Source organism: Cyprinus carpio, chromosome B5 (assembly GCF_018340385.1).
Source record: "Cyprinus carpio isolate SPL01 chromosome B5, ASM1834038v1, whole genome shotgun sequence".
Classification (NCBI taxonomy): Eukaryota; Metazoa; Chordata; class Actinopteri; order Cypriniformes; family Cyprinidae; genus Cyprinus; species Cyprinus carpio.
In genome coordinates, this window is record NC_056601.1 from 13,424,811 (window position 1) to 13,440,948 (window position 16,138).

Below are 16,138 nucleotides of genomic sequence, written 5' to 3' on the forward strand. Positions count from 1 at the left end.
TCTACTCTTGGATTTTTTACTTCTTTTAACAAATGGTTACAAGTAGCACGACTACTTAGAAATGTTTTTTTATTGTGTTTTTGGATTTGCCTTTTAGAGTGCTTTAGGTTTCCATGGAGACAAAGGTTTGCTGTCATCTCTTATGGGCTGGATAGTGGCAGGAAATATCACTCCATCCTTCATTGAGGGCAGTTCTCTCACAGGGGAGGTATGTGCAAGTTATTGCTTAAACAGCTCATCTAGATCTGATTACTTTCAGTCATAATTTCCCTCTCTGTGTTTTTATTTTGTCTTAGTGTGGTTTGCTTGGTTGGTCCTCAACATGGAGACGATGTTCGAGGAAGACTCTCAGCTGCGACGCTGTGTGGAGCATGAGCTCCTCTCGAACCCTGCTTACACGCCTGATCAGGCTCTGAAGGTTCACTTTCATTCTGCTCATACTCCAGTACAATAATCATGTGTAGTCACATCAAAGAGAACATTCTGAGCACACCTGAAATTATCAGGGAATGTTCAAATTGTTTTAGATTGTCTAGATTTTTCACTTTGTGGGTGGTTCTTTTGAGTAAAACCTGATACATCAGTCTTTTCGTTATGAAGCCCCTAAGGGGACATGCTGATGAAATAAACATGAGATGTGAGGATTTTTTCTCTTCCTTTTTTTGTGAATGCAAAGTTTCTTGGGGCAATGCAAAACTTTTTGTGAGCCAATGAACTTTTTCCATTCATGTACCATGTTACCTTAGAGCAGGGGTCTCCAACACGAGGCTGATTGGAGGTAGCTCGAGAAGACATATTGACATATCGGCCGTGAGGTTAATTGTCATTAAAACCATATTTGATTATTGCTATTTGAAAAACTTGCAGTAAATACAGTTCAGCTTTAATAAAAGTTATTAAGAGTTTCTGGTTGATGGAAAATAGCCTACAGTACCTTGTTATCAGAAGTGTTGAGATTTTTAGAATGCACATTAGCTTATGTAGAACTGTTTATGGAGCAGATAAAATTTAATTTATCATCCTTTTATTAAAAAAAAAAAAAGATTTAAAGACATATGTTGTAATTTTATTTTTAAAAATGGTCAAAACTTTATTTGAACATGTAGTACATGTCAGTAGATAACATGTTATGAATATTTTTTGTTCGTTTAAATCATCTGGCCATGATTTTTTATGTTTTGTTTCACTGTTTATGCAAACAAAAAGTGCATTGTGCTGCTAATTTTATTTCTTGGCTTTTGTCACAAAACTTGGTCTAATTATTTCAGTGTGTGTATCAGTACTTTTTTAATATTTCCAGCACATTTTAACAGCAGTGTATAACAGTTTGGATTGATACATATTTAAGAGATTTAAGTACTGTATAACATTGGTAGCTCTCAGCTGCTTTCATTTTTAAAAAGTAGCTCCCGAATGAAATAAGGTTAGAGACCCCTGTCTTAGAGGCTATGTATTTTGTCTTATTGGTGATATTTTTAATTATATAAGTATAAGTATTAACCATGAAAAGATAATAGAAAATAATTGGTCAAAAGGTTTGAGTACCTGTACATGTTTTCAAACATTCGTAGTACAATAAACGTACCTGTGTTTTTGGTTTGTCAGAAAGCCCAGGTGCGCCTCAAGCTTCAGGTCGTCCCGTCCCTACAGAGACTGATGATTTATCGCTGGGCTCAACAAGCTTTAGCTACCCCTGCAGATCATCCACTCCTGCCTTTGGTGTGGCAGAAATTTTTCCAACTTTACCTCCGTCAACCTGGACCAGAGTTTGGGTGCGTTAAACAAAAACATTCAGTCTTTATTTGGCTTGTTATTGTGATTTTTATCTGGCTTCTTAAAGATTTACAAACTTTTTAGATATATTATCATGCTATTTTAACTCACTAAAATGCAGTTGTTACATAATGCATGTTGGTTTCAAAGTACATTTTGTACGTGCTATATTCCAGTCAAAATGTTCACCCTGTTCCTCTTTCTTCTTTTTTCTCCCTCCCCCTCATTTCCATATTTGTACTCCTTTCTTATTGATGCTTTCACTCATTTCATGTTTCACCAGATTTTACTCTAAGCTTTATGTAGCAGTACTGATGACTCACAGGATGTTCCAGCTCTTTGACTTACACAACTTCAGTGTTCTGTTCTCTGATATGTGTTCAACATAATCTCAGATGCATTTCATGTCCTGTGTTTGTCAGTATATTATTATTTTTGTATCTGCACAATATCAGTTTTTATTATATGACTCTTTTTTGGATAATGTTGTGTTTCAGGGTCCTGATGACCCACTCAAGGTTAATTTTGCCTCATATATTACGTAAAGTATAATATTTGTGATTTGTGAACTGCATGAGTGGTACTGTGGTTTGTTTGATTATGTGTATTTCTATACCCTTGTGTCTGATTTTTTTATTTTTTTCGCACCATCAGGCTGGAGATGAAAGGTTGTATCGGAAGGCGTTACTTCCATAGTGCGGCCCATCTATCCTTGTTAAACAGCCTCAGACAGCGGCTTGTTGAAGTGTCTGACTTCCACCACGCTGCGAGCAAGGCTTTGAAAGTGCCCTGCTCAAGCGCTGAATCCAGTGATGGTCTGCTCACCCCAGGGACCCCCATCACCCAGTGCATGACCTCTCCTGAGCTGCACACTGAGCTTGTGCGGTAATGTTTCAACATCCATTGTTCTATTTACTATTGCATACAATTGAGTATTAAGCATCTGAAAGAAACTTTAGTTATTATTGTTTTCAAGATGTGGGTACTTACGTGTTCTTAATTTGTATTACACTCAAATTTAACACAAGATAAAGTGTGACCATTTTTGGTTAATTTGTAAATAGAAGCCTTATCATTCAGCCATATTGCTCGTACAGAAAATAAATTTTTTTAAATGTCTAACTCTTGTTTTTCAGGCTCTTCACTGTGTTTGCTTTGTGGTTGGATGATGAAAACCTGCAGAAGCAAGAAATTTACTTGCCTTCTTTGCCAAAGCAGTATGACACCCATCGCCTAGCCAAAATCATGCAGCGCCAGCAGGTGAGGTTTGTTTGAGTCCAGCGGAGTGCATTCTTCTTATCTTTTTATCTTTAAGAGGTCTGAGCCATCAAAGGATTTAGTAGATTGTTTTGAAGGAAAGTATGATTTAAAACAATCCCTTACAATTTAAAAATAAAATGTCAAGCTGTCTATTTAACAGATTTATATGCTAAAAAGTTTGGGGTTGGTTAGATTTTTTAAAATGTTTTTGAAAGTAGTTTCATATCCTCACCAAGGCTGCATTTGATCAAAAATATAGTAAAAGCGGTAATATTGTAAAATATTATTATAATTTAAAAACTGTAATAATTGAATGTAGTTTATTCCGGTAATGGCAAAGTTGAATTTTTCGCAACCACTACTTCAGTGGTTCAGTGTCACATGATGCGTCATTCAAGTATACTTCATTTAAATAAAAATGTGTAATATAATTTTAATATACAAACATTTCTTATTATTATCAGTGTTGCAAAAAGTTGCTTAATGTTTTGTGGAAACTTAATACAATTTTCCAGAATAGAAAGTTCAAAGGAATTTTAAAATATAATTATTTTGTAACAATGAAGAAGTCTTTATTTTCATTTTTAATCAGTTTAATGCATTCATACGAAATCTAAGTATTAATTTATTAAAAAAATATATATACTGATCTCAAACATTTGAACTTTTAAACAGTAGTATTATTGTTTAAATATATATTTTACACATGCTTTCTTTGGACATTTGGAAAATATTCAGCCACATTTTTCATAACTTCAACAGACATGGTGGAGAAAGTTGTTAAAATTTTACATACTGTATGTAATCAGATATAAGAGCTAGAAAAGTTACATTTGTCATTTGCATAAAACCCTTAGTAATGTATGGAAAAATGCATCAAACATTTTCTAATAAAAGTCATGTATATAGATGAGCCTTTGTTTAAATTATGGTCATTATTTTATTTTTTGTTCAGATGCGTATTTTCAGATGATACTGATGACGTCTTTGACACAAAACATTATCAGATATGAATTAATGCCATGTCTGTGTGTCACTTCATCTTTAGGAGGTGTGGATGGAGCATGTGGACATTGAGAGAGTCCAGCATGAGCTGCAGGAAGTGCTCAGTCTGTGGTCAAAGGCCAAGAGTGAACCTGCACTCTCCCAAAACACCAGCTCCTCCATCTTCACTGACTTCATCAATCCTCTGGCTGGTACTGAGCCCACTTTCAACTGATAATCATACTCTGATGTCTGGATTCTCTGGATTTATAACATTACTGGATTAATAGCATTACTCTTAAGGAATGTTAGTTGTTTGCTTCAGGCACATTTATTAAAAGCTTGCATGACTTTCTAAATCAGAGACTGCATTTATGTAAAAAAATAAAACCCTTTTGAGCATGTTCAAGTTATAGTTTTATATAATAAAAAAGACTTTACTTTTTACACTAAATAATGTTCCTCATCTATTTATTTACAGCAAGGGAGCGTATTCTCACTCAGCTGAGAAAGCATGATGCCCCCCAGGGGGCGCTGTTACTTGTGCCTATGAAGGCTCCAGTGCCTGATATTCCCACTGAGAGTCTGTCTGAGGAGAAAATCTCCACTGCCTTAATTCAGGAAGACCTTGCTAAGCTCCAGCATCAAGCCAAGTAAGTCTTGTAGTAAGCATGTATTGATTGATAAACTGATGTCAGAACTCACTTACAGCCCATAAGTGCATGTTACGTAAGTCTTCTGTGCCGTGATTAATAACCAATGCCTCTCAAATTACTCCGTGATAAGCTGTAGTGCTGTATTTGCATCTCCGTATGTGCTAAATGATGTTGTAAATCTCAACTGTGTCCTCTTCTCAGGTTGGCAACGGTCCGGGAAACACAGCAGGTCGCTCTAGACAATGAACTGCTGGAGGTGTTGCCGCAGCTCTACATAAACCGGGAAGACCAACTCTCAATGCAGTTAGAGTGCCGTGGCAAAGGTGGACAGCCCTGCCAGGGTCCCGCACATGTCACTGTAAAGGTGAGCTGCCTGGCGCTTCATTAAAAATTAAGTGAATCTAATAAAGTTTATCATTTGGTCTCTGCGTAGACCTGTGATTGCTGCTCTTGTCATTTACCTACTATGTGCATGAATCAGTGGGCGGGGCTAAACAGGCAGTGTTGTAGAAGCAGGCGTTGATCATCTTCTGCGGAGGCGGCATTTGGCCACACTATTACGTCATAAAGTGTCACATCCCACAAGCTGTCGTTTTGGCAGACTGGCTTCAATATAAGCTGTGTTTAGACTAACAAGAAAGTTTTGAGTTCTGAAACTTACAGAATGTTTTTATAGCACAATGTCTTCTTATACATCGAAATATCAAGGGAATTTTGATATCTCAGTTCATGACCCCTTTAATAATATAAACAATTTTGGCAACCCCTCAGAAAATCCTACATTTTCATGAGCTCTCTCTCTTTCTCCCTTGTTGTGTGCTGCAGTACTCAAGACTACACAAACTGGATCCAGTGCAGAATCAGATCCAATGCCTGAAGAGTGATATTAAACAGCTACAGGCTGATGGAATCAAAGCTCCTCCTCAAAGTCTGGCTGAGGCGGCCGTGCACACAGAGAACTTCATCACGTCAGTACCCACTCAAATCAATTTCTAAACTTTCTGTATTTGTGTCACTAAATGTGAGCATCATGTTTTCTTGTTTAGGGCCTTGGTTAATGTTTACAAACTAAATCCTTCCCCTGGCATACTGAAGGTGGGCATCACTGCTTTCTATCAGATTGTGTCATTTGTGTGTGAGGATACACAGAGACATCCACCCACCCGGCAATTTTTCACATCCTGTATAGAGATCCTTGGTCAGGTAATGTTTTCAACCCATTGAGCTATATTATGTTACATTATTTCAGCACTAATTTCAAAATGCAATGATGTTTTCTCAAATTTGTTTTCATTTAAATTTTTTTTTAAATGTCTGTGGTTTTATATTTACAACTCAAGTCTTAACTGTTAAAATTATATAAAGTGTATCTTTGACTGTAGGTCTTCATCCGGGATGTCCAATCAGAATGTAAACAAATGCTGAAGACCATCCTTCTCAACAGACACCTCTGTAACCTTCTCTCACCCTACTTCACCCCAAACGCCTCTCCTGCAGAGCTGGTCTCTCTGTACGAGGAAGTGGTCAACACCCTCCACATAGACAGTGGTGATGTCATATTCATGCTCCTCACAAAAGTAAATCGCCTTCATTGAATAATGCTATAAATGTTTATCATACAGGTTGAAATTGAAAGCATTATGGGTTAAAAAGAATTAGCTTTTTCCATGAGGAAAAGGCTTAACTGTTTTGTTCATATTCATAAGAAGCTGTGCTGTCATATCTTATTAGCATATTGCCATATCAAAACCCTCAGAGAAGTTTATAAAATTATTTTTTTGCAGAAATAGTAGGAACAAAAACAATTTAAATGTACAAGACAATCTGCACTCTCCAACCACCTCACGCTGGATCCTTCACGTGGCCCTCTGAGACTTTGATTGCTCTACTTTTTGCTTTTGAATGTGTAGCTCATGTTGTTCAACTTTTTAAAAAAAAACAATCTGCTCTGTTTCTAGTTTGACTTGACTCATTGGCTGTCGGTGACGCAGCCTCAGTTCTCTGAGCGTAGCCGATTGATGGAAATAATTCATCAGGCTCTGTGCACCTGTGGGCTGGAACCTGAGCCAGAAGTCCTCATGCCCTTCAACATCTTCTGCAAGCATTGGACAGAACTGCTGCTTTACCAATTTCCAGACCACTACAGTGACTTCCTTCGTCTGCTCATGCAGAGTATGTATTTTCTTCTCTCTGACTTAGACTCATCCATTGTCAGGGTTTTTTTTCCAGATTTGATTGGTTCCATGTCAAATTGTCACCTCAGAATAATGGTTAATTTATTTTCATTTACTTGCAAGCCTCAGATTTTGGGTCACAATCTATGTTTTTAAAAAGACATATCTAGGTGTTATATATTAGATACTATGTCCAATGTCTGCTAAATTATATTTATAAAAGTGTAGTATCTAAATCAGTCCAGATCTGCTTTTGTAGATTTGACTATATATGGATTTTTGTCATATAGTAATTTTTAATGCTTTTAAGCATATTTATTTTGCCCTGTTGTGGTAGTTTAGCATGACGTTTGTAATCATCATTTATAAACATTAAATGTAAATTCCAAAAACTACATATGAATGGTTTGCCGTAAGTGAAAATGTACTTGGAAAAATATTTTCAAAAAGCTATTTGTGCTTAGAAAAATTGACCCTTAATTTTCCTGCAGGCTCTTCTGAGCAGCTTCTCAGTCCAGACTGTTGGAGAACATCACTAAGAGGGCTGGGCTGTTCTCCTCATCCCATGACAAATACAAACAAAACCCGCTCCATCCTGCTCTCCCCTCAACAGGTAGCAAAAAACCCTCCTTATTTATTTGACATGCTCTAATTAGTGTTAAATACTTCAAACGGAGCCAGATAATTAAAATTGCACTTTGTTTTTCTAGGTGGATGAAACACTTGAATGGCTCTCAAAGTACTTCCTGAAGCTCCGTCTGTCTAACGGGGACTTCAGGAGCTTTGGTCTCCTCTCAAAATGGGTGCCGTACATTGAGGAAGTCAAGAAGTTTTGGGAAGATTTGATTACCTACTTCATTGATCTGGAGCTAAACAATTGTAGCAAAGAACCAGTAGGAAGTCCAAGACTGGTCAAAGGTAAAAAACTGTATTTCTCTGTTGTGCGTAGCAAACTAATACAAAAGTTTGGGGTCAGTAAGATGTTCAGTAAAAATGTATCAGTTTCCAAAACCACTTTACTATCACAGCAATAAATTAAATTTTTAATTGTTTTCAAATAGAAATTATTTTAAAACAATATTACTGTTTTACTGTATTTTTGATTAAAATAAATGCAGTCTTGGTGAGAATAAGAGACTTATTTAAAAAAAAAAAATAAGAAAAATAAAAATAAATCTTAGACTCCAAACTTTTGAACAATAGTGTATATATCTGCATAGCAACTATTTGTATAATTAAATTAATTGTGAAATTCTCCTTGATGTAGCTCTTGAGAGCCTGCATGCAAAAATGGCCAAACTGTTTGAACCGTGGATTCTGGTCCTTGACACCGACAACACTAGGTATGCTTTGATGTGGCTCAGCAGTTTGGTTGTTATAACACTGATGACAGAAATGATGAGTAACGACTCTCTTGTGTATGTCACTCACAGTCATCCTCGCTGTTCTCCATGGCTTGAATCAGATGCTGCAGCTGCAGCAAGCTTAGTGAGCTTATATGCACGCTTGATGGAGACTATGCATGAGAAATTCAAAGGTGAACATCTTTGGAGAACAGAACAACGCACAAATGTCATGATTCATTCAACAATTTTTTTTCCACTGTTTAAATTCATATTCAGTTCAAAATCCATTTAATCAGTATGCAATTTTGAATCCATAATGTTTTTGGTGCAGATCGCTTGTTGCCAGGACAAAGAGGAGCTCTGTGGTTTCATCTCATGCATTACTGTGAGACCTGCACCTCTCCCAAGATGCCAGAGTACCTGCTTTACACGTACCACACTGAGTACAGCCGTTTGCCATGGAAGGACCTGCATCCAGATCAGACACTAATGAACCAGTTTTTCAATGTGAGAGATTTACAGAACTCCTAAATCACATATATTACCTGTGTTTGGTTGAGGATCTCTAGAATGTTTCAAAACCAGATTTAGACCTATATAGACCACCATCCAGACATCTGGGGACAGTAAAATAACTGTTTTCTATTTTATTACAGTTTAAAATGCAATTTATTCCTGTGATGACAAAACTGAATGTTCTGCAGCCATTACTCCAGTCTTCAGTGTCACATGATCTTTTTGAAATCATTCCAATATGCCGTTTTGGTGCTAAAAAAAACATACATTATTATTATTAATGTTGAAAACAGTTGTACTGCTTAATATTTTTTTATGGAAACAGTGAGATTTTTTTTTAGGATTCTTTGACAAATAGAAAGCTCAAAAGAACAGCATTTATTTAAAATAGACATTTTGTAACAGAAGCCTTACTGTCACTTTTGATCAATGTAATGCAACCTTTAAAAAATCTTACAGACACCATACTTTTGAACAGTTGCAATGCATACATATATTTAATCACTTCCAAGGTAGTCTGACAAATAATTTGGTGAAGATTGTGGGTTTTAATCCTTCTGTCTTACTTGTACTAACTATAAGAAAATACCAATACTTAAATAAATGGTTGTCGGTAAATTGATTGAATTCTGTGCTGTTCAGGTGGAGAGGGGTAGCCCAAAGAGTTGTTTCCTGTTTATGGGAGAGCTGCTTTGTGAGGTGAACTGGGTCAGTGTACTGAGTGACTCTCTCAGCCCCCAGCTGAGCCCCTCAGCTCAGACGATGGTGGTCTCTGTCCTATATCTGATGGTGTTTCTGGCCAAAGAGGATCTCAGCAAACCTGTGAGTGGTCACCTGTTTACACTAACCATCTTCAAGGGCTTATTAGAGGTTAATTTACCATGATTCACTTCAACAGGAGTCTTCTGTTCTCAGTCTCCTGGAACAATCAGCTTCTCTGCCTTGGCACCTAGTCGATTTTGATTCTTATCAAAATGTTACACGCTATGTCAATACACATTACCCAGCATCCCTTGTTCTCAGTCATGATACCTCTTCACAACACGTCATCAAATTGCTTAGAATGGCTGCTGGATTTGGGACGACCACACAAATGTTACATCACAAGGTTAGATGACACACTGTTGTCAAATACTGTAAATTACTGTAAACTACATTTTTACAGCATTGTGATTTGTATCTGTTGTGTGATTTGTGACTGTTAGGACATGACTTTAAAGTGCCAAGCCTTCCTTCACTTAATGGTGCAGTTCCTGACTTCTCTGGATCAAAGTGGGAACATCAGTCTGGCATCTCTGGAGACAGAAATGGAGAAATTACTGGAGTACATAGTCATTTTCAACCCTCCTGGTGAGGAGAATGTTTCATTTCTCTTTCATATTCATTTTCTTGTCACAGCCCTCAGCAGGCCCTTCAAGATTATTGCATAACATTAATTTTTAGTTCTGTTTAACACTGGATTTTATAAGAATGAAAGCAGTTGTTTGTTTCAGTAGCACTTAGGCTGTGTTCACACTGCACACAGTTCCGGTTTGTTTTTTAGATTCAATCTTTCGGATTGACTCTTTGTATTGTCATTGAGAATGTGACAAAGTCATATCAGATTGTTCAGTTAGTACCCAGTATATTGGTTGCAGTAGTAATGTAAAAGGCATCAGCACAATGCCAAAAGTGGAGATAGAAAAAGAAATGAGTTAAGATACAGAGACAGACACTGTAACAAATTAATGTATGATTGTACATATGCATTTATTCCCAAAAACATTTGAAATACCATATACTGATTTGCATTCTTGAGTATTCCGATGAACTTGCCTTGGCATTTTAAGGAATGCTAAATATTTATTTTTACAACATATATATGTGCATAGAGCAGCTTGGATCTTGCACTTGGTTCCATTTACATGTATCACCATTTTAAGTCAATAATAGAATCCATCAATGATTTTAACATGCACTGAGCACTTTTTTGCACTTTATAAGAATAAAGAAGATTGCTAGAATCTCGGCATGTTATCCTTTTATTTGGATACACGGCAAACGAATTTCAAGAATTGAGTTTATTGCTCTTCGGTGGATTCTATCATAGAGCAGCCTGTGCAGTAATTTCTGAATTAAATGCAGGAGCAGATGAGGAACATGTCTATTTACTATCCATTCTCCACCTGAATCTGATTTTAATCAGTTTTCAAACCAAATACAAATGTAGTTTGTAATAGCATTCATTCATTCATTTATGCACGATTTTTTATATTTTCGAAAGATGTCCTTAATAGTATTATTGTAATAGTAATAGGATTAGTAAAATCTTAAAGGGTTAGTTCACACAAAAAATGAAAATTCTGTCATTAGTTACTTACTCTCATGATGTTCTAAACCCGTAAGATCTTCGTTCATTTTCAGTACTCAAATTAGGATAATTTTGATGAAATCCAAGACATTTCTGATCCTGCATAGACAGCAACACAACTACCACGTTTAATGCCCAGAAAGGTAGTAGTGAGGACATTGTTAAAATAGTCCATGTGTCATCAGTGGTTTAATCATAATTCTATGAAGGTACGAGAATATCTTGTGAGCAACGAAAACAAAAATAATGACTTTATTCAACAAATCTTCTCTTCTGTGTCAGTCTTTCACGACTATTCATGCATTCACAAGAGTACCACTGAAGGTTATCCACTGATGTCACATGGACTATTTTAATGATGTCCTTACTAAGTTTCTGTTGCTGTTTATCCAGGGTCATAAAGCGCTCAGATTTCATCAAATATATCAATTTGTGTTCCGAACAACAGGGTTGGAATGACATGAGGGTGAGTAATTAATGACAGAATTTTCATTTTTGTGTGAACAATCCCTTTAACACAAAACAAAACAGCCAGTAACAGTATCTTTCTTTATGTTGAATGAACTTAATGTGTGATCTTAATGTATCTCATTTTCACATTCAGAGACAGACCTCCAGCAGCGGCACATGGCCACCTGCAGTCTGTTTGCGGAGATGCTTACTCTGCTGAATGAAGCTGGCATGTCTACAGCAGAGGGACTCGGGACTAAACTCCACTCCTGGGTGGAAAAGCGAGCTCGGGGTCCTTTGGTTCTTCCCCTGCTAACAGCTGCGTGCAGATGCCTGGCCTCAGTGCGTCATATGACACGAACCACTGAGGCCTGTATTCTCTCCTACTTCACTGATGGTAATAATAGCTCATACTTGTTTGGGCTTAGTCACAGATTTTAAATGGTCTGTCTGCATAAGCCTTTAGGAATTATTCCTCTCCGTAATCACACTATAAGGACCATAAAAGCAAACATCTGGGCTGAATCAAAACATTTGCATGGAGCCATTATAGAGTACAGTGAGTTTTAGTATCTTATAAATCTGTCCACAACTTCTAGTAATATGTTGTGTGCTTCTTTCAGGTGGATGTGCTGATCAGTACTCTGGTTGGGGGCCCATCCTTGTTTCTCTTCAGGTTCCTGAACTGACTGTTGAGGACTTCATTCAGGAAAGCCTGAACCTGGGCAGTTATCTCACCCTATACGTCTACATCCTCCAGAGGCTGAACCTCGAGCAAACCCTCCTGAGTGAGAAGAAGACCTTAGTGCTGCTCAGCACATGGATCAGCCAGGTCTTCCCTAGGTAACATACACTTTATCACATATATACTCTGCCGTTCAAAAGTTTGGGATCAGTAAGATTTGTAATGTTTTTAATGGAGTCTTTTATGCTCATCAAGGCTGTATTTATTTGATCAGAAATACAGAAAAATAATTAATATTGTGAGATATTATTTCAATTTCTAATACTTTAAAATTTAATTTATTTTTGTGATCAAAGCTGAATTTTCAGCATCATTATTCCAGTCTTCAGTGTCATATGACCCTTCAGAAATCATTATAATATGCTGATTTATTATCAGTGCTGGAAACATTTGTGCTGCTTCATGATTTGTTTTTTTTTTTGGGGGAAACTGTGATACTTTTTTCTGGATTCTTTTGTGAATAGAAAAGAACAACATTTATTTAAAATGAAAATCTTTTCTAACAATATGAGTCTTTACTCTCACTTTTTATCCATTTAACACATCCTTGCTGAATAAAATTAATTACAAAAAAATTTTACTGACTCCAAACTTTTGAACGGTAGTGTGTATGTAACACAAGATTTTTCTATTTTGAATAATGCTGTTTTTTTTTATTTCTTTTATATTGATAAAAGTATCCTGAAAAAAGTTCCAAAAAAACATGAAGCAGCACAACTGTTTCCAACATTGATAATAAATCAGAATATTAGAAAGATTTCTGAAGGATCATGTGACACTGAAGACTGGAGTAATGATGCTGAAAATTCAGCTTTGAATCACAGGAATAAATTATATTTTAAAATATATTAAAATAGAACCTGTTATTTTAAATTGCAATAATATTTCACAAAATAAAGTTTTTTTTTCTGTATTTTGATCAAATAAAAACATCCTTGATGAGCACAAGAAACATTGGTAAAAAAATGTAAAAATGAAAAATCTTACTGATCCCAAACTTTTGAACGGTAGTGTAAATGCTGAAGGATGCACACAGAAACCCAGACTGGAAGTAGTGTAGGATTGCAGAGTTAGTAAATAACATTCCTTTATTTTTAGAGCTAATTGTCTGAGTATTTGTGGCCTAATGGAGTGTGTCATCTCTTCCTGCAGTGGTCCAGCTGATGAGGCAAAGTTGTTTTTATGGTGGCATAAATTCTTGGAGCTTCTGCAGATCCAAGTGGATCAAGAGGACACCTGCGCACTTGATACTCTGATTCTCACCTCAATGGCTTTCCAGAACCGTCTAGCCCAGCTCAGTGAGGAAAGACTGAACTCAGGCATCTTGGGAGCCATAGGCCTTGGGAGGAAATCCCCTCTTTCTAGCAGGTGAGAGAAGATGTTTTGCTGTCCAGATCAGAACTGAAAGGGAAATGAAAGATAAATTTTGTAAATCGCATGCCTCACAATTTCTGTTCTTCCCGTGTTTCAGGTTTCGGGTTGTGGCACGCAGCATGTCCGCATTTTTTCTGGTCCAGGTGCCCTCAGAGAATCAGCTGCGTCTTCATCCAGGCACAGAGCTTCAGCTCTCAGCTAAAGCCCAACAGGTACAATTTTCAGTTTTTTAGGAATTTTTCTGTTGAATTTGAAAAATTGAATTGAAATTTAAAAAAAAATAGATGATTAGATGTGGTTATGTTTTAGATATTTGATGATAATTTGTTATAGTACAAAAAAATTTCTGGTAAATCGTGCTGTACCTTGAATGACTGCTCTCTTTTTTCAGGCCTTATTGGTACTGGAGCAAATGCCGAGTAATAAGCAGTATTCAGAGCTGCATGTGTTTGTGAACCAGGCCATTCAGTTCATCAAGTACCCAGGTCACAGCCTGCGTGACAGCAACCGTCTTTTGACCCTGCTAGTCAATGCACTCTACACTGACCTTAATTACCTAGACATCATCCGTTAGCTATAACTTAGCTAAAACAAGAGTCAACTCCTGCTGTCAAGCACCAAAAACTCCCGGAGAATGGATCTAACTCCAGGTGAGATGAAGGTGTTTTCTGGGAATTGGGAGGAATGCATTAAATCATGGGTTTAGGAACTGAAGCAGTGGTCATTTTTTAAACTGTGCATAAGATTATAAAACACGCCCGGTTAAACTAATTTTCTTTTCTCACAATAATATCACAGTTTCCCCTCTCTTTTTTTCTTAAAATGTATCCTTTAAAGTATCCAAATTCTTCTGTGTTTCAGACCAGAAATAACACACAAACAATCATGTCCACACAGTTCATGGTCTCATTACAATATTATATTCATTCACATAATTTATTTTAGAGTGGTGAGGATTTTATGATATATGTATGAGGATGTTTTTAGACCTCCCATTTTGCGGGGAGTTGCGGTGATGTCTGATAATTCAGTCGCAGTGTAAATATACCACATAGCATGATTTTGATTGATTTGCACAACAAATATTCTGGTGAATTTACAAAATATTTTTGATTTCAGTTTTATTTTCTTAACGATAGATGTTTTTGCAATGTGCTTTCTTACAAAGTACATTCTTTATGAGCTCATGCAAGTAAACCGATAATGGCTGGACATCTTCATTTCAATGTGAAGAAGTGAATGTTTTAGAGACTAATATCTTTCTCACTGCGTTTATTATTTGTATGGAGGACAGCAATGTCCAAACAAGATGAAAAGCTCCAGCATGTGATCTGCCTGACAAGTGCACTTAGTTTCTTTCTTTTTTTTTTGTCTCCCTTAAATAATGTTCACAGTTGACATCAAACATTCCTTTGCTCTTTTTAAATTTTTCTGTTGCTCCACAGCAAGATGGATGGTATTATATTCTATAGGCATATGAAATTGTATGCTGTATTTACTTAGATTCATAGAGCTAATTTCAGAACTAATATTAATTTGAATTCGAGAAAATCTGTTTCTGTGCTGCACTATTGCCAGCATGGTATGTCTATATTTGGTTGTAGTTTTATTGAAATAGGTCAGCCCTTCTGGGGATTCACTGCATGCTTTTATAATACAGTCAGAGGTCATTTTCTATACCTTCTCATACCACAGCATTCACTGGTTTCCATAATACTGCAAAATAAACATTGTGCATTGAATTTGTGATAATTATAACTGTTTAGATGCTCCCCAAGCAAACCGATGTGCTTAAACATGAACCGTAATCAAATCCCAAAATAAAATTAACATGATGTGCATATTGTTAATGACTGTCACGCTGTTGAAAAAACACTGAACCATTGAAATAACCTGGACATTTATAGAAATGTACAGTGGAAAGTAGTCTAATGTTGTATAGAACACGACTTGCCATAAGTTGTTTTCAATGTAATATTTTTTCCTCTTGTGCCATAATTGATGTTCTGTCATCCGTTACAAAATACAGTGTCAAATTATATGTTGTGTACATGAAAGTGTAAATGATAATCAAAGTCAATAATACCTGAAATCAAAGGAAAAGTGTGTATGTGGTTTCCTCATGTGAAAAGTTTCTTGCTTAGTATTGGCCAAAAAACATTTATCTGCACAGTGTTGCCTTCCAAAACTCTTAGAAGTCCTATAAGTAAAGGCCATGTTAATATGACAAAACAGTATCGGTCAGTCTTACCCTTCTTAGGCTGTGACAAGTGCAAGACAGATTTCACATCCCAGGATATGGCAGTTGCCATGGCGATCTCTTCCACTTTAATAGATGGTACAGAGGGAGTGTTATCAGGGTACCCAGACAGCAGATGGGAGACTGAGATGTGGCATGCCAGTGTCTTTTCTTATGTTTAGCTGTTTATATATTCTGTCACATCTGAGCCAGAAGGACACGCTGGAGTATCTGTGAATAGTAGCTTTGCAGCAGCATGCATGCACATATT

The 16,138-nt window shown here is 36.6% G+C and overlaps 1 protein-coding gene across 1 annotated transcript in view; it reads left to right on the forward strand.

Moving 5' to 3' along the window:
• Nucleotides 1-15,731, forward strand: part of epg5 (ectopic P-granules autophagy protein 5 homolog (C. elegans)) — a 29,368-nt gene extending 13,637 nt beyond the window's left edge. Inside the window, exons 21-45 of the mRNA XM_042724481.1 lie at nt 98-208; nt 296-418; nt 1,606-1,772; nt 2,428-2,658; nt 2,910-3,033; nt 4,082-4,229; nt 4,499-4,670; nt 4,875-5,037; nt 5,499-5,641; nt 5,720-5,876; nt 6,056-6,250; nt 6,632-6,845; nt 7,339-7,460; nt 7,558-7,765; nt 8,115-8,190; nt 8,281-8,384; nt 8,525-8,700; nt 9,352-9,531; nt 9,608-9,817; nt 9,915-10,059; nt 11,664-11,906; nt 12,133-12,352; nt 13,407-13,622; nt 13,726-13,840; nt 14,020-15,731. Coding sequence (XP_042580415.1) covers nt 98-208; nt 296-418; nt 1,606-1,772; nt 2,428-2,658; nt 2,910-3,033; nt 4,082-4,229; nt 4,499-4,670; nt 4,875-5,037; nt 5,499-5,641; nt 5,720-5,876; nt 6,056-6,250; nt 6,632-6,845; nt 7,339-7,460; nt 7,558-7,765; nt 8,115-8,190; nt 8,281-8,384; nt 8,525-8,700; nt 9,352-9,531; nt 9,608-9,817; nt 9,915-10,059; nt 11,664-11,906; nt 12,133-12,352; nt 13,407-13,622; nt 13,726-13,840; nt 14,020-14,202 — 4,146 coding nt within the window. The 3' untranslated portion in view covers nt 14,203-15,731. The remainder of the gene's footprint in view (nt 1-97; nt 209-295; nt 419-1,605; nt 1,773-2,427; nt 2,659-2,909; nt 3,034-4,081; nt 4,230-4,498; nt 4,671-4,874; nt 5,038-5,498; nt 5,642-5,719; nt 5,877-6,055; nt 6,251-6,631; nt 6,846-7,338; nt 7,461-7,557; nt 7,766-8,114; nt 8,191-8,280; nt 8,385-8,524; nt 8,701-9,351; nt 9,532-9,607; nt 9,818-9,914; nt 10,060-11,663; nt 11,907-12,132; nt 12,353-13,406; nt 13,623-13,725; nt 13,841-14,019) is intronic.
• Nucleotides 15,732-16,138: the final 407 nt, after the last annotated feature.